General features: G+C 37.7%; 2 protein-coding genes across 3 annotated transcripts in view; one reads left to right on the top strand and one right to left on the bottom strand.

Moving 5' to 3' along the window:
• The first annotated feature begins 347 nt into the window (after positions 1–347).
• LOC137046494 (sphingosine 1-phosphate receptor 3) lies at positions 348–6,044 on the top strand. Its single transcript, XM_067423746.1, has 2 exons — positions 348–541; positions 2,090–6,044. Exon 2 carries the CDS (start codon positions 2,247–2,249, stop codon positions 3,270–3,272), a length of 1,026 nt encoding a protein of 341 aa, XP_067279847.1. The 5' UTR covers positions 348–541; positions 2,090–2,246; the 3' UTR covers positions 3,273–6,044.
• A 2,727-nt stretch (positions 6,045–8,771) lies between these two features.
• The window catches only part of shc3 (SHC (Src homology 2 domain containing) transforming protein 3), a 46,279-nt gene continuing 36,532 nt past the window's right edge, over positions 8,772–18,518 (bottom strand). For both annotated transcript variants that reach the window (XM_067423723.1, XM_067423722.1), the window contains one exon: positions 8,772–10,410. In XM_067423723.1, coding sequence (XP_067279824.1) covers positions 10,282–10,410 — 129 coding nt within the window. In that variant the 3' untranslated portion in view covers positions 8,772–10,281. The remainder of the gene's footprint in view (positions 10,411–18,518) is intronic.

The following is an 18,518-nucleotide window of genomic DNA, read 5'->3' as shown; positions in this document are numbered from 1 at the left end:
TGAATATACAATATATTTTATAATACCATCAATATATTATTCCATATATTAAAATATATTTCAAGAAAATATATTGGTAAATGTATTTTCCTTTCGTAAGGGTTAGGTGTGTGAGGTGGTCATTTATAGTTGTTTAAGTTAAAGTTTTGAAAGAACAAGCAAATTCACCAAAAAAGTTCTTCAAAGAAATTGCTTCAGTTCTTCAGAGGAAATAGAAGAACACGTCTTGTTTCCTATTTAAAATAGTAGGCTGTATCCGAAAGGCTTTCGTCTTGTGGAGGGTGGGGAGGTGTGTCGTGAGCTGGACTGTCTGTCACACACACACACACACACACACACACCGCAGGAAAAGAGCAGCAGACAGGCGGTTATGATGATAAAGGACTTTCTTCCATTACGCGCAGTCAGTGCGCTCTGCTGCTTTACTGAGGTCTGAACTTCTGACGATTAAAGATCGTGGAAATATAGCAGCTCTTCCTTAAATAAAACAAGACACGGATGGGTCTCAGTGAAGAAACTCTGCGGTTCGTGATATCTGATGGTGAGTAGGCTAATCAAAGACGGGATCAAACTCATCTCAAACTTCTTGTCAGGTGCATTGAAAGACTTTTAGATATTCAAACTTTTTCTAATATTAGATATTAGATAAGGTTTCCATAAGATTCTATTTTTTGGGGGGAATGTATTTTGTTATGCTTTTAAAAACTGCACCCACGAGTTTAGCGCAAACGAATGGTGGAGCATAGGATATAAATTTTTGTGCATGTTATATTAGTAGCATTTTGGAAAATGTAGTTCATGATGGCTGATATGTTATGGAGCTTGAAGAACTATAGCTGGTCAGTCGCTGGCTAACCAGCCACCACAATACCTGCTGCATCAGATAAATATTTCCAAGAAGCAACTCCAATTTGAAGATGGACTTTCTATAAGGGCAGTACAAGTGCTTTATTTGAAATCTCACACGGTTCAAAAGTTTGGGTTCTGCAAGAACACATTAAACATATATTTTAAATGAATGCAGTTCTTTTGAAAATTAGATTAAAAGATTCCTGAAAGCATGCATCGCGGTTTCCACAAAAATATAAAGCAACACGTTGATAAGAAGTGGTTGATTTGAGCATATCAGAATGATTTCTGAAAGATCATGTGACTATGAAGACTGGGGTAATAATGCTGAAAATTCAGTTTTGATCACAGGAATAAATTACATTTTACAATATTTTCACATATTTCAGATTTTTCTGTATTTTTGATCAAATAAATGCCGTTTTTCAGCAGAAGAAAATTCTCTTAAAACCATTAAAAATACAGGCTCCAAACTTGAACGAGAGTAGCCTACATTCAAGTATGGCAGTGGTACATTTATATAATTATTTTACATATATACCGTACCTCTTTAGTAAGTAGTACCACCATACTTTTTTGTACAGCTATAAAGATAATTTATGCTTGATAGTCATCTTAATTCTTTATTGTCATCATGGACTTTAGGCATTAGAAACATCTCTGATATTCCTGCTGTGTTAAAGTCAGTGTGGTTTTCCTGAAACGTGAGTGAATCAAAATGAAAGATCATGAAAGGGATGCTCTTGAAAAAAATAAGAGAGATTGATTAAATGACCCAACAAGAAATAAATCACATTAAAGGGATAATTCAACCAAAAATGACAATTGTCATTAATTCCTCACTTAATGCCGTAAGACTTTTTTTTAAAACTCTTTTAGAAAACATTTTTTATTAATGAAATCAGGGAGTTTTCTGCTCCAATAACAGCTAGGCAACTGATGCTTCGAAAAGGTCATTAAGACATGAAATCAATCCAAATGTGAACTAAACCACATTTGTTTTTATTACCTTTTGATAGATGAAATGGTAGTTGTGTAGCTGTCTATGGAGGGACAGAAATCTCTCAGATTTATTTAAAAATATCTTTATTTGTGTTTCAAAGATGAACAAAATATGGGTTTATAACATGATGATGGATGAGTTATATAATTTTTTTTTTCCACTTTTGGGTGAACTAAAAATGACCGAAGTAATTTTGAGTTGAAGCTGAGTTTAAAGCACATCTGGTTGACTCCACAGGGAGATGTGTGCCACCGACATGAGTGACCGAGCGGTGACCCTGAAGAACACAGTAAACCCGCTCACCAACACCCAGCCGTGACCCGTCTTACCTGTCCGGACCGAGCACAAAGCGGCTTCATTTTCATCATCATCCCCATCTGCTGGAGGCGCTGCCATGATTAATCAACACATTTTCATGCATTACAATTACACAGGGAAACTAGACAATCGCAATGAAACCCAAGGGGCAACGACGGACCCCAAAACGGTGGCGTCTTTGGTCATTTGCAGTCTCATCATCTTGGAGAACTTAATAGTGCTGGTGGCAATTTGGAAAAACCACAAATTTCATAACCGGATGTACTTTTTTATTGCAAACCTGGCTTTATGTGACCTATTGGCCGGTGCGGTCTATATAGTAAACTTGCTGATGTCAGGAAAGCGGACGTTACACTTGTCTCCAGTCGAGTGGTTTGTTCGTGAAGGAAGTATGTTTGTAGCCCTGGGGGCTTCTATCTTCAGCCTGCTGGCCATTGCGATTGAGCGGCATCTTACTATGATAAAAATGAGGCCTTATGATGCGAACAAAAACTACCGGGTGTTTCTGCTAATAGGCACGTGTTGGCTGATCGCCGTCACGCTGGGAGCTCTGCCCATTTTGGGCTGGAACTGTCTGGAGAATCTTCCGCAGTGCTCAACCATCTTCCCTCTCTACAGCAAGAACTACGTGGCGTTCTGCATCACCATCTTCATATCTCTGCTGCTGGCCATCTCCGTCCTCTACGCCCGCATTTACATCCTCGTCAAGAGCAGCAGCCGCAAAGTCACCAAGCACAGCAACTGCGAGCGCTCCATGGCCCTCCTGCGGACCGTCAGCATCGTGGTGGGGGTCTTCATCGCCTGCTGGACGCCCATCTTCGTGCTCCTCCTCGTCGACGTGGCCTGCGAGCCGAGGAGTTGCCCGGTTCTCCTCAAAGCCGAATGGTTCATCTCCATGGCCGTCATGAACTCCGGCATGAATCCCGTCATCTACACGCTGGCCAGCAGGGAAATGCGCAGGGCGTTTTGCAAGCTTGTATGCGGCTGTTTGATGCAGGACGGCGTCGGGTGCAAGCAGAACACGGACCCTAGCAGGAGCAAATCTAGCTCGAATTGCCCACGGGCGGCTGAACAAGAAAACCCAGACGCCATCCATTCGTAGTTTTAAGGCACGTGACTGTAGCGGGGACCTGGAGGGCAAAAACTGCAGCACAGGCCTGTCAAATTTCCATGTTTTAAATATTTAATTCACAAAGATATGAGAAGTAACGTGCACTTGCGATACTTATACAGCACATGCTGCAGTATCGCTAAAAACAACAGGACATTCTAATTCAAACACGTAAGGCCAGATTTACTAAAAGGGTAAATTAGCTTGAGATAATGACCAACACAATCTGCCAAAAGCGTCTGGTTTAAAGGTGCTGTATGTACGTTTTTGACTGTACTAATAATATGCTTGCAGATATGTAGAAAACATGCTAAATTCCCCTACTTGTTTCTCAGAAAATCAAGGCTACAGCCAGTTATTCTACTTTGAAATGTGTGTTCCGGCTCAGAATGTCTGGTTTTGTTTTGGTCTGTGTGATCCCGATGTTGTCAGTTTTCCCAATAGTATTTCGCTAGCCCATGGAAGCTTGCAACTGGTTCAGAGATCGCAGATTCTACCCGACCTAAAAAAAGAAAGCACCCATCTAAAAATCTATATGAACGGGAGTATATTAAAACACGATATCAACTTATCATAATCAAAGACTTTATATATAAATGAAGACAGTGCACTCCATTACTTATGAATGGGAGAAAGTGCAACACCCAATATGGCGAAGCCCCGCCTTCTAAATGAGAAAGTCAGGAGAAACTCCTACAAATGCACATGCAATAAGATCAGCTGCAAAAATCACCCTGTCCACGGCTTTTCATCGCTCGTTTTTCACTGCATGTCTTTAGTAAATCCTGACAGTGGTTTTTACCAGCAATTAAAATAGGGTTTGTGCTGGCGCAAGCTGTGAGTAAATCTAAAATCCTAACTTGAAAAACACGTAGCGTACCAGAGACCTGCCCTCCTGCGGGACCCAGCACAACCGAGTGCGGCGCGGGACAATATTTAATAGGTGAATGCAGATGCGGGTGGCAAGATATTATTTTGTGTGGGTTGTGGGCAAATAAAATGATTTGCAGGACTCCGGCAAAGTGGTAATATCTAACAAAATAAAATAACAAAAAAACAAAACAAATAAACCTTTATTTATAATTAAATAAAATTAAAATGATTTACAGGCGCATGGTCAGAAGCTAACTCTCGCGTTCATAGGCGCGGAACAGCCAGCCTACCACACAGGGGCAAAACGTCTGCACCGCATGACTCAGGGGAATCGCTTAGTGCTACAGATATTAGTAAGTTATTAAAGAAAGGAACATGCAAAACTACTGCTCTATTTTGTTATTGAGGAATAAGGATATTGTTTTGTTGCGAAGCAAAGAAAGCAGTATTAGGCCCTAGGTTACTTTTCCTTTGACCATGAAATAAATCCAGGTTTATTATTATTATATAATTTATTAGGCTATACTATAGCCTAATTATTATAGGTATATATTTTTTATAACTTTTTTCCCCCTGTATTTCTATGTTCTAAGTTCCTTGTTCGTGTTCATCCATTTAATTAAACGCAAATAAAACAAAACATGTGTTTATTTTCCTTTTATATATATATATATAATATATTTGTCTTCGGGATTTTGTGGGCGGGAGCTGGACGAAACTTGATTGTTTGCGGGCGGGAGCGGGAGAAAATAATATAAATCCCAACAAACATCGACCCGCGCAGGTCTCTACCATAATGCACTAAGACAGTGATATTAAAAGATCAAATTCATTTATACACCTTACTGACAATGTGTAATCTGAATGTGCGAGGCTTCCGCTGTCTTTCAGTCATTTTTAGCTTCCAGCATCTTGATATTGCAAACTATTCTTTATTATCTTATTATTCAAGTTGGAATGAAACGGAAGTTTTGATATTGTCTTCCCTATTGTGATGTACTGTAAGTCCGAGAGAAACGGCTTCTCAAACAAGAACAAATGTAGGACGGGGCTTGATTGGTTGGCTGTGGTTTGCTATTGGTGGGTCTCATGTGATTGACATGAAGTCATTTTGATTAAAGATAATGAGGCACATGAATGAAAATAAAAAGGATAAATCATTTATAATAAATATTGCAATATGCATTCATGTTCTGGGTTCATCTGTTCACTAGTATGCACCATCAATAAAGTGTATACTGACTTAGGCCTTAATATCACTGTCTTAATACTTATAACAAACCTGATAAAATAACTGGCGGGCAGTGGAGGAAAGCCCTATTTTGTCCTCCAGGTGAGCATTCCTATAAGATGCGACGTCACATGAAAACGAAATACACGCGCCACACAAAAATCAACCTACCTAGTCCTAACAAAAGCTAAAGCAATCAGTGTGTTTACTAAAATACACAGTTCAGCATTAGTGCATGGTATAGAACTTTAGTATGCACTTTTTAAGTGCACTTAAAAACATTGTTGCATACTAAAGTGCACAATAAAGCATTATCACATGTTAAGTGCATATTGACCCAAAGTCGGCTAGTGGAAAGCAGTTCTAATGTACTAAGATAGTGTATAAGAACAGATCTCAACCTCATGACTCTAACCCATACAGCTCTCAGCTCATCTGTACAGACAGGACATGCACAACGTATCTGACATTATATAAACATTGACAGTATTTATATTGTGCTATGTTTAATGATCTGTATTCCCAGGTGTTGATATTGTATAATTGCATGTTTCACAGTTTAGTCTATATGACATATTGTATATAAGTTGTTGATATAACTTAATTGTAACATATCTAAAAGGACTAAAACGAACATTTGCACAATATCTGTCTGTATGGGGTAATGCTGTAAATGTATTTTAAGATTAAAAGTAATGCCTTAAACCAGTACAGCTGTTTATGGTACAACAGTTTGTGGGTGTGTGTAAGATGATAATAGTGCATTTGTGCCATCTGCTGGAAACATGCAAGCAGGACAAGCTAAACTCTAATGGGCATGAGCATTGAACAAATATATATCAATACAGCATTAGTGCATGCTAACACTCGGTTAAAAACAACCCAATTTGGGTAGTTTTCAACCCACGGGCTGGGTAAATATAGGACAGAAGTCACAGAACACATGTTGGGTTCATTTTACCCAGCAAATTGGGTTGTTTATTTAACTCAGCACTGCCGATTCATTTATAACTTGTTTTTTTTTTGTTAAAAATAGTTTTTTACTTCATACATGACTGAATATCTACGGCAAGGCTGAAACCATGTCTTAGATCAGAGCTTTTTTTTTTGCGTGGGGAGGGGGGGGGGGTATTGGTTTTATTGCTTTATTTAAAGGAAATAAAGGATTAAAGGGATTTAAGGAAATAAAGGAACATAAATAAGAATGGTAAAAGGTCCAGTTCTATTATAGTTATGAGGTAAACTATTTGCAAATAATGCACACATTCACTCTTATTTTCATCTGCCTTATTTGTACAAATGCAAAACGTTTCGTCACGTCAAATTCAGTTATGATTTACTTAAATATATGTAATATTTTCAAATCAAAACTGAAATTTCAAATGTCAAGTAGTTTGCATCACTTTGCCTATTACAACGTTTTGCTACTTGTATCCTAAGATGCACTCTTTCAATGCAAAAATTTAGATTTTTAAAAAAATATTTAACTAATATATTTTTTAAGGTAAAGGACTAATACAGCTTTCATATTTACTTTTTAAAGGTCCAGTATGTGGTATTTATGAGGATCTTCTGACAGAAATGCAATATAATATACATAACTGTTTTTAGTAAACCTTACATAATAACCCGTTGTTTTTATTACTTTAGAATGAGTCATTGCCATCTACACACACCGTGGTCATGTCTCTACAGTAGCCCTAAACGGACAAACTTCTCTAGAGAGCGCTAGCTACACTCTGCTGTCTCAGACGGAGACATTTTTGTCCTGTGTTGGCCACTGTAGCTTCTCTATGTGCTTCGAAAGGGAGGGGTGAGCGGAGGACGGTTGCAATTCACAACCTCACCTCTAGACGGTGCTATAAGTTACACACTGCATCTTTAAGTGCACTTTCAAACATTGGTGCATATTAAAGCACACAATAAAGCATCAGCACACACACACACACACACACACACACACACACACACACACACACACACATACATACACACACACACACACACACACACATTTAAATCAGCATAAACAATACCATGATTCTTCAATTACATTTACATTACATTCTAATGCAGATTGTATTTTCTTAATGCAAAACATAATTTGAAATACGATTTTGTGAGATTCACTTCAATAACTAAAGTAACCAAAGAGTACACACTGATTGTTTTATTGCCACCAATCATAAAGAATAGGAATAAGTCATACAAGCAAAGATTAGACCTGTAAACAGAGTTTGGGCTTCCATGTGTGTGATTTTGTCACCTGTGATCTTCTGAGCATCATGGGAAACGCTCACGGCTGAAAGGGAATGAGATCAGAGAGCGTAGATGACCTTTGACTTCTGCACTTTAAAGAGAAAAGCATGAGAGGACAAATAAAAGGCACGTTTTCCTTAACACAACTTGATTTGCGAATCAGTTTTGAATTTCTCTGTTATTTTTTGTGGCTGAATAACTGAGCAGTCTAGATAAGGGGGAGTTTTGCTGCAGGATTACAAAAACAGTAAAACCACCAGTGTTTATTTGGAGTCAGTTTAATATGTATAATGTAACAGAACATCTTTCCCTAACATTAGTCATTTAGATAAACATATGAACCAGACTCTGCAAAGTCCAGTGAAAATCTGCTGGGATTTGGCAGTTTAAATGGGGAAAGTTGCCACCACTGGAAAAATCCTTTAGTCGTTTCTTTTGCAGACTAGAAATCTGTGAATGCATGTTGTGTTCAGAATCACTGAAATAGTCTACAAGTTAAAGAGTTATAGTTGGTGTCATGAAGCTGAAGTAGGCTTTCTTTTCAAAACCTGGTGATTTATCATGAACTGCACTTTAGTGTTGAATAAGGCAAATTTGACTCGCAAAATAGAGGGTGATATAATATTTAACAACAAAAATAAGCACGTTAAAGTAATGGTTTTATTTTGTGCTGTAAATTTGCAGTGAAACTATGAAGTGTGAGATGCTTCTCATTTTGATATTTAAAATAATTGTAAAATAATTTAAAACTATATACGTACAGACGCATACATACCTATATATATATATATATATATATATATATATATATATATATATATATATATATATATAGAGAGAGAGAGAGAGAGAGAGAGAGAGAGAATAATTTAAAAAAATGATTAAATTAAAATGTAAATAAAAAAGTAAAATAAATACGAGATTATAATATTTTATAATATTTTAAATCTCATTTTAATATTTTAATTTTTTTTTAATTAAATGCAAATAATTAAAAAAAAATTATTGAAAAATAAATAAATTTGCGATTTTCTAATTTTAATATTTAAAAAAATAAAACAGATAAATAAATAAAAAATAAAAATAAATTATTTTCTATAATATCGTTAATCCTGTGCCTCCAAATTAATATTTCCAGAGTTTAATGTGACAAATGTCAATACATAAATATCGTGTGTTGTGTTTATGTGAGAGTGACAATATTCAAATTGATGCAAGAATGCGAACAATAACAACAATCATTTTAAAATGGCCTATTTCGAGAAAGTAAAAGATCCACAGTTGAGCATATATGAAACTGCACACAGGCCTTCGCATCATTCTAGGCAAAAACAACAACAACTATTTAATAGCAATGCATATCACAATTTAAGGGTGAATCTCATATTTGATTCTGCCAAAAATAATAATTAATATTCAGCATAAACAAATGAAGCATCATTACCATGACAATTAAGCTTCATTTCTTTGACAAAAATATAATTTTGTGTTTTTTTCTGTTGATTTTGATGTCTTGATATTTTCATGAGACGCACCCGTATGCATGGTATTAGTAGTTGTATCAAATGCAAATTGAATTTATCTGAAATGTGGATTTAAAAAAGACAAAACTAAATGCATGTAATAGATGTGAGCGTGTGGTGGTGAAATATTCCAGTTCATCCAGTAATTAAGACTGTGCAAAACCACACCAGACCGAGAAGCATTGATTGTGCTATTCACTTAGAACCGTTTAATTGAAAATAATCATCAGAAGAATAATTTGTGAAGCCCACAGTCAAACCAAAGTCATAACTGATAGAAACATCCAAGGTATAAAGTAAGCCCCGAACCGAGCGACTACACACCTCTGACACGTTTAAAGAAGGAGCTAAGCTCAATGAATACTGGGAAAGCATAAATATTTTACATTGTGAGCATACACAAATGCACCTCAACCGGGGCTCTGGATGCTACCAACAATGACCACAAGTACAATTAAGTTAAGTCATGCGAGTGCCACAGGTTTCAACGTCATACAAAAATGTAGGTACTTTAAAGCCGTGTGTGTGCGCGCGCGTGTTTTGGTCGTGGTGTGTGTACGTGCAGCATGTCGGAGTGTGGTTTCTGTTAAAGCAAACACATTCACGTCATCTTCCCTCTGAAAAGCATAATAAACAGTGATTCGATAGAAGCTACCAAATGATCTGGCACACTAGCTGCAGTAAAGGACAAACTCCTAAAATAGGTCAATAGAAACCTTTTCTCAAATATTTGTCTTCCTTCTGTCTCTTACCGACGAACATTAAAATCCGGTTGTGCTTGATAGACAAAACTAAAACTTTTTTATTCTAAAATACTTTTTCCTCTCATCCCTCTTGGAGACTTGCGTTTACAGCGGCTGTCCGAAATCCATCATCGTCTTCTTCAAAAATATAGATTCTCAACCTACGCAATAAAATAACTGTATCAGTTCTATAAATCGGGTTCGATTCCTCTTTCGCATCGTCCAAACTAAAAGCGTCCGTCGTTATCTAAAAACGCTGTCCTCCGTCGTCACGGTCAAGCAGTTTGACAGCCGCCACGTGTTCGCCGACGGAAAGTTCGTTTTCGTAAAAGAGCAGCACCGTGACCCCTCCCACGTGCTTTCGGGCGTCGTCACTGTTTTCTCTCCACCGGCTGCTTCAAACACAGTTCGCTTCCTGCCGAGACGATTGGCAGGTTGTTGTCGCGGTGATGGCCAATCAGGTGGCTTATGCTCTCGAAAATGTGATCTTTCGTCCGAACCTTGAGGAGACAAAAATTTGATTCGAAAGTTTAAGCACACATGACTGAAAGGCATGTTTAAAGATTCAAAAAGGGATGCATTTAACTGGTCATAATGTTATGAAAGAATCCTTAAAGGGATAGTTCACTTTAAAATGAAAATTCTGTCTTCCTTTACTCACCCTCAAGTTGTTTCAAACCTGTATGAATCTCTTTCTTCAGCTGAACACAAGGGAAGATATTTTGAAGGAGGTCAGTAACCAAACAGTTAACTGGAGCCATTGACTTCTTCCATAGTAGGAAAAGAAAATACTATGGAAGTCAATGGCTCCAGTTAACTGTTTGGTTACTGACATTCTTCAAAATATCTTCCCTTGTGTTCAGCTGAAGAAAGAAATTCATACAGGTTTGAACAGGGGCGTAGCCATCTTTTCAGAAGTGAGGGGGACAGAAATGTCGTAATACCATTTTTTTTTTTTTTTGGACCAATATAATTTATCGCATCTCTTGCTTTTAATTGGGCAAGATATCAAATACACTGCTGAACAATAACCACTAATTAATATCTATAATATTATTCTCCTTTTTTTGTGCCAATTTTATGATTGGTTTATATACTACAAACACTTGTGCATTAAGATTCCATAGATTTTATGCAATGTAAAAAAAATATATATATTCTGATGTAAACCATGCTGTTCTCTATGTGAAGATATAGTAAAGTGTGATTTATTCCTGTGATCAAATCTGAATTTATCATCATTACTCCAGTCTTCAGTGTCACATGATCCTTCACTAATCATTCTCAGATGATCAACAAACATTTATGATTATTATCAGTTGTGCTGCTCATGGTGCTGCTTAATTTTTGTGGAAACCATCTAAACATTTGTGGTAAAATTAAAAAAGAGAGAATTTAATACTTTTGTTGATCAGACATGCATTAAATTGATCACAAGTGATAGTTTTAATATTACAAAAGATAATAATTTATTTAATAAATGCAAATAAATACTGTCCATTGAAATTTCTATTCATTAAAGAATCCTGAAAAATAACATGTAAGCTATCATGGTTTCCACAACATTTTTAAACAGCACAACTGTTTTCAACACAGATAATAATCATACTGTTTCTTGATTATAAACTCATCATATGAGAATGATTAGTGAAGGATCATGTGACACTGAAGACTGGAGTAATGATGATAAATTCAGCTTTGATCACAGGAATAAATTACTATATTCACATAGGAAAAAGCTGTTTTAATTTGTAATAATATTTCAAAATATTACTGTTTGAACTATTTTTTATTACATAAATGCAGCCTTGGTGAGCAGAAGATACTAAACAGTAAAAGCTGCATTATTCATATGATAGGTTACTTTATTGTCAATAAATAGCCTACATTGAGATGACTTGTCTTGAACAACACACATTAAGCATATATTGTCGCAATCGTCTGATTGTCGTCGTCACGTTTCATCACTCAGTCATAACGATTGTTTTCCTTCAGCTGCAGCTCCAGCGATTACCTCTACGAATGCACTTTTGGACTTTCTGTGAGAGAGAGAGAGCGCCCTCATCACATTTAGATGCGAATAAAACGGCAGGTCATGCATAGATTATTTTTTGTCTCTGAATTTAAATCTTGATGTATTCACATTGGTTTCTATGTAAATGCATTTGACCGTGACGCCGTGACCGTGATTAGAGAAGGCTGTCTTTGTTAACTTGCCCGCCTCCGCTCAGGTTACGCGCCGGTTTGAATCCCGTTCGGAGCGGGTCGACTAAGATCGGCGAGACCTAGTAAAAGTGCGGGGGACGAAAATACATTTTATTAAAAGTGAGGGGGACACGTCCCCCGCGTCCCCCGCGTAATCTACGCCCATGCGTTTGAAACAACTTGAGGGTGAGTAAAGGATGACAGAATTATCATTTTAAAGTGAACTATTCCTTTAAAAATGTATAACAGTTTGCACAAATATATAAAGCAGCACAACTGTTTTCATATTAGAATGATTTCTGAAGGATCATGTGACTGCAGTCTTCAGTGTCACGTGATCCTTCAGAAATCATTCTAATATAAAAACGGAAAAAGTATAAATTCAGTGAAAAAAAGGTGTGTTGGATTTACATGATTTAATCATGTACATCGGTTCCACATGAATCAATTAAGTTAAACATAATTTGTTCACAACATGGAATGAGGTCATTTTTTAATTACTTATTACTTTTTAAATCCTATAACAACCTTAAGTTAAGTAATTCAAGGTTAGACATGAAACACCTCTTTTAATTAAGTCAAATGAATAATATAAAACTACATCAATTACTCTTATTAACTTACCAAAGTATTACAAATGTGAGAAGGATACATACATTTACATTTAATCATTTAGCAGACGCTTTTATCCAAAGCGACTTACAAAAAAGGGGAGAGTAATAGAAGCAACGGAACAGACAAGGCCAAAAACCTGTAAGAGCTGTAAGAAATCTCAATTAATTAGCACAATACACAACATTTTTTTTTTTTTTTTTTTTTTTAAAGACAGACATCTACAACAAAAACTCACGTCCGCAAAGTGCCGAACACTGGATTTTGATAGCTATGATAACAACCCATTAGGACTAAGGCTGTTGCCCCAGCTGTTGTCGTTAATGCAGATTCAGTGGCCCAATGGGTTGGTTTTGTATTCTAGCTAAACGCGCAGCAATAGCCATCTACAACAAAAACTCACGTACGCAATATACAGAACACCGGATTATGATAGCTATGATAACTATGTAACATACCCGCCTGAAGGCACAAATCCGGATGAGACATAAAAACATGCATTTTTAAGTTAGACTTTAAAGCAGCACTTGGTAACTTTTGCTCTCGGGGTCCCCCTACAGTTTGGAAAAAATAATGTCCTCAACTACTGTCGTAAGCTCTGTAATCCTACAACAGGGGATGCCATCGCACGGGCATTTGTTGACATGACAGCCCTGATAGCCCTGAACTAGTGATGCGCGGGTCGTCTCATAACCCGCGGACCCCGTATGTCTATTTAATGGTCGCGGGTGCGCGGCGGGTTGTAAAAATATATACAGTGGTGCGGGGCGGGGCCAAATAACTTCATTAAAGCGTCCCGCGGGTCGGTGCAGCACTAACAGTTCCCCTGAACACTGCAGGAGGAGTTCACGTGCAGGTGTTCTTCTGGCGTCGCTTGTGAAATGTCTTCATCCCAGGTACAGTCAGTGGCATATGTTTCAGCAGGTCATATGAATATAATTTCATGGGTTTTTTCTTTTTTTCAAACGCCAAATAATCACGATGCTCACGTTTACAAGCCAGCGTCATTATAGTAGTCTATTGGTTACCGTTTTACAGAATCTATATGATACTTCAGTTCAATGTTTGAGTGGTAGGTAATCACCATAACAAGCAGGACGGCATCGGTCGGGCACGCCTCCTTCAGCTCACGCCGACGAGCAAACGCTGGTCACATGTTGATCCTCGTCCTGCCTTTAATCACATCATTTTTTCGTTTCCTCTTATTGCTTTCCTCCAACAAAACCTTTTCTTTCTTATTTGTCTCTGCTGCTTCGGACATGACTATATTATCCGACGAACAAAGTTGGGCTCGCACGTCCGAATCTAAGGAAGTGTGTGTGTTGGTGGAAGTGACGTATATGCCGTAAAGCAGTCGAATTTTGTAGTTCTTTTTGTTCTCGGGTTACGACCCGAAACCCGAAGTTTAAAAGTATGATTAAAAACGATACAGACCCCATCAAGCTATGGCAGACGTGTCATTCAACCTATTGTAAGTCGATTTATCATCACAAGAGTCTTGAAAATATATTATGAAGGTTGAAAAGTTACCTAGTGCTGCTTTAAATGTTAATGTTAATTCCACTATTGTATTTTATATAATTATATTTAGCATTTAGATGAATTACATCAGAAATAACTAATTAAATGACAGAAAAAAATAAGAGTAATCCCTTACTTTACTTTTTCAAGGGAAAAGTAATTAAATGACATTAACTAATTGCTTAGTAATAGTAAATTACAAAAATCTAAGTGTATTTTATTTTTGTATATTTTTGTTGTCACTTGAGTTATTTATAAGACTGTACTAACTAGCGTTCATTCTATTAGCAAGCACATAATGAACATGCTAAGTACTAAGTGCTAATTATGAAACGCTTTTTACGCTAACGACATGAGCTGTCAGTCCACAGCCTAAGCAATCGCTCTGCTCTTCTCCACTATGGAAACTCAGTTTATTTTAAATAGTACTAATAATTCCAAAATAATTAAACACTATTTAACAACATAAAGTCTCCCCCTTTCTCATTTTGCCCAAAACACATAAAATAGCACTTAATTTCAACAATTCAAAGGACAACTCTGGCGAATTTTTAAGCTTATCTTGATCGTTATATCTTTGTGAGTACAGTCTATACACAAAAAAACGAACCGGATTGGTGCTTGCAACACGGAGTTATTACAGTTAATGCCCAGAGCCCCCCTCAGCTAAAACGGCAGCTTTGGGGGCATACACGTAACGGGTGTCTTTGTGCCTCTTGTCAGACACAAAATGCAATTAAAATGTCTGTCCAACATGAACAGGTCCCTCACACGACAACGAGATGAGTTTAGCCACTTAGCCATGGTTTAAATTCACCTGTTTTAGACGGCTAGCTGTATCTCGCGCTGAAGTCCCGTGGGAACGCAGCGGTAGCCGGAAAGTCGAGAAGAGCATCGTGTTTATGAAGAGGCTCTACTCATTGGCTCGACAGTTTTTTATTGAACGTGTCTGAGAGAAACAGTTTTCGATTCTGTCCTGCTGATCCGATGAGGACCACTGCTCGTTCAGTTACTCGCGCATGCTCAGTATCAGCGGCTCGTGAGTTCATCAGCTCTCTCAGCAAAACATGACTCAGTTCAGTGACCGGTTGGAGTTACAACATATAATTCAAGACATTAGTTTATTTATATACGGAGGGACTGTCACTCGTGTCAGAAAGTGAGTAACTAAAGTAACGTGTGCGATCAGCGCTGATTTGAGACGCGAACCGTTTAGAACGATTCAGTCCGATTTGGTGAACTGATTCGCCCGGTTCACTAAAAAGAACCGGTTCGAAAGAACGATTCGTTCGTGACCGGACATCATAGAGTGATGATCCGATCGGGCTCACGAGTGAAGAAGAAATTGTTTGTGTTTGTGCCTTTCCGAATTGTAAAAATTTGCGGCGAACACTTGACTAACTTACACAGACACAACACAGCCGGGCCGGTTGAAGAAAAATGCCATTCCGTGGTCGAAGACGGGTGCAGCCACTGTGGAGGTAATGTACACTTTATTTATCCTTCCATTTGGGCACACTCCGCTTGAGGAAAGATGTAGAGTAATTTAAAATAATCTTGCTTTACACACACATGACCCTCTTACCAACTGGACTGCCTATTTTCCGGCTACCGCTGCGTTCCCACGGGACTTTAGCGCGAGATACAGCTAGCAGTCTAAAACAGGTGAATTTAAACCATGGCTAAGTGGTTAAACTCGTCTCGTTGTCGTGTGAGGGACTTGTTCATGTTGGACAGACATTTTAATTGCATTTTGTGTCTGACAAGAGGCACAAAGACACCCGTTACGTGTATGCCCCCAAAGCTGCCGTTTTAGCTGAGGGGGCTCTGGGCATTAACTGTAATAACTCCGTGTTGCAAGCACCAATCCGGTTGTTGTTTTTTTGTATAGACTGTACTTACAAAGATATAACGATCAAGATAAACTTAAGAATTAGCCGGAGTTGTCCTTTAACTCTACTCATCATGTCCCAACTAAAGCATGCTGGGAACTACAGTTTCAGCAAAAATCCTTTCAAAGTACTTAATTGGTTCACATTCACCCCAAATAATTCAATCTAGTAGACTGCACATTTTAAAGAGTTACATTAATTGAAAGCAAAGAAATCAAGTTTAGATCAGAAACACTTTTTTTTTTTTTTTTTTTGCATAGATCTCAAATAATATGATTAAGTAAATTGGACAATATGCGTGTTTTTCAGTGTGGATTAATGATGCAGAAAATTCTGATTTAACCACAGGAATAAATTACATTTTACGATATATTCAAATTGAAAACAGCTATTTTAATTTGTAATAATATTTACAAAGTTATATATAAAATATATAAAGTTTTTGATCAAATAAACGCAGCTTTGGTGAGCAGAAGAGACCAATTCATCCTGAGGAAATATGGGATTTCTGTCATTAAAACCTGGAGTTCAAATGTTTTAGGATTTGGAAAAGTAAAGTTATGTTGCATAATGAAGATACGTTGCAGTATTTCTATGCGACTAATTAAACAGATCATCTGACTCTCATCTGACTTCTTCACTTTTCAAATGTTGTACATTCATCTTCAATGTTTGATCAAACCACAAAAGAACCCAAAATAGAAGCATTTTCTCTGCTGCTCTAGAGACGTTTGAACCCACTGTATTTGCTTTCATATGAGATTAGATATTTCTGACATCAATGCTCAGAGTAGCCTTTTAAGAAATACTATATATAACAATTTTCCAACTCATTCTCATGGATAAAATTACACTCTAGCAACATCTTTTTACAGGCTTTATGGAATTGACTAGGTGAATAGAAGAGCTGCGGTCAACCAAAGATTTTCCTAGTCTACTAGTCGTTGTTCATTTTAGCCATTAATCGAACAGTCACATGTTTATGATATTAATTGAATTACTTAAATATATACAGTCATGTAAAAATATTAGGACACCCTTTTGAATTCCATGGTTTTTTGTATCAGGACATAAAAAAATCATCTGGGCCTTGGCAGGTCTTAATTTGGAAAATAAAACCCCAGATGAACAACAACCCATGACATATCACACTGTGTCATTATTTATTCAGCCAAAATAAAGCCAAAATGGAAAAGCCATGGGTGACAAAGTTAGGACACTCTTACTGTTAACATAGGAATTACAAGAGTAAGTAACGGTCAGGCACTGCTGATCAAATGCCTTTGATTAACTGATCTCCAGCAAGTGTGATCAACCTCTACAGGGAGTGCAGAATTATTAGGCAAATGAGTATTTTGACCACATCATCCTCGTTATGCATGTTGTCTTACTCCAAGCTGTATAGGCTGGAAAGCCTACTACCAATTAAGCATATTAGGTGATGTGCATCTCTGTAATGAGAAGGGGTGTGGTCTAATGACATCAACACCCTATATCAGGTGCGCATAATTATTAGGCAACTTCCTTTCCTTTGGCAAAATGGGTCAAAAGAAGGACTTGACAGGCTCAGAAAAGTCAAAAATAGTGAGATATATTGCAGAGGGATGCAGCAGTCTTAAAATAGCCAAGCTTCTGAAGCGTGATCATCGAACAATCAAGCATTTCATTCAAAATAGTCAACAGGGTCGCAAGAAGCGTGTGGAAAAACCAAGGCGCAAAATAACTGCCCGTGAACTGAGAAAAGTCAAGTGTGCAGCTGCCAAGATGCCACTTGCCACCAGTTTGGCCATATTTCAGAGCTGCAACATCACTGGAGTGCCCAAAAGCACAAGGTGTGCAATACTCAGAGACATGGCCAAGGTAAGAAAGGCAGAAAGTCGACCACCACTGAACAAGACACACAAGCTGAAACGTCAAGAAATATCTCAAGACTGATTTTTCTAAGGTTTTATGGACTGATGAAATGAGAGTGAGTCTTGATGGGCCAGATGGATGGGCCCCTGGCTGGATTGGTAAAGGGCAGAGAGCTCCTGTCCGACTCAGACGCCAGCAAGGTGGAGGTGGAGTACTGGTTTGGGCTGGTATCATCAAAGATGAGCTTGTGGGGCCTTTTCGGGTTGAGGATGGAGTCAAGCTCAACTCCCAGTCCTACTGCCAGTTTCTGGAAGACACCTTCTTCAAGCAGTGGTACAGGAAGAAGTCTGCATCCTTCAAGAAAAACATGATTATCATGCAGGACAATGCTCCATCACACGCGTCCAAGTACTCCACAGCGTGGCTGGCAAGAAAGGGTATAAAAGAAGAAAATCTAATGTTATGGCCTCCTTGTTCACCTGATCTGAACCCCATTGAGAACCTGTGGTCCATCATCAAATGTG

Source organism: Pseudorasbora parva, chromosome 18, assembly GCF_024679245.1.
Source record: "Pseudorasbora parva isolate DD20220531a chromosome 18, ASM2467924v1, whole genome shotgun sequence".
Classification (NCBI taxonomy): domain Eukaryota; kingdom Metazoa; phylum Chordata; class Actinopteri; order Cypriniformes; family Gobionidae; genus Pseudorasbora; species Pseudorasbora parva.
This window is presented reverse-complemented; position numbering and strand designations above follow the sequence as displayed.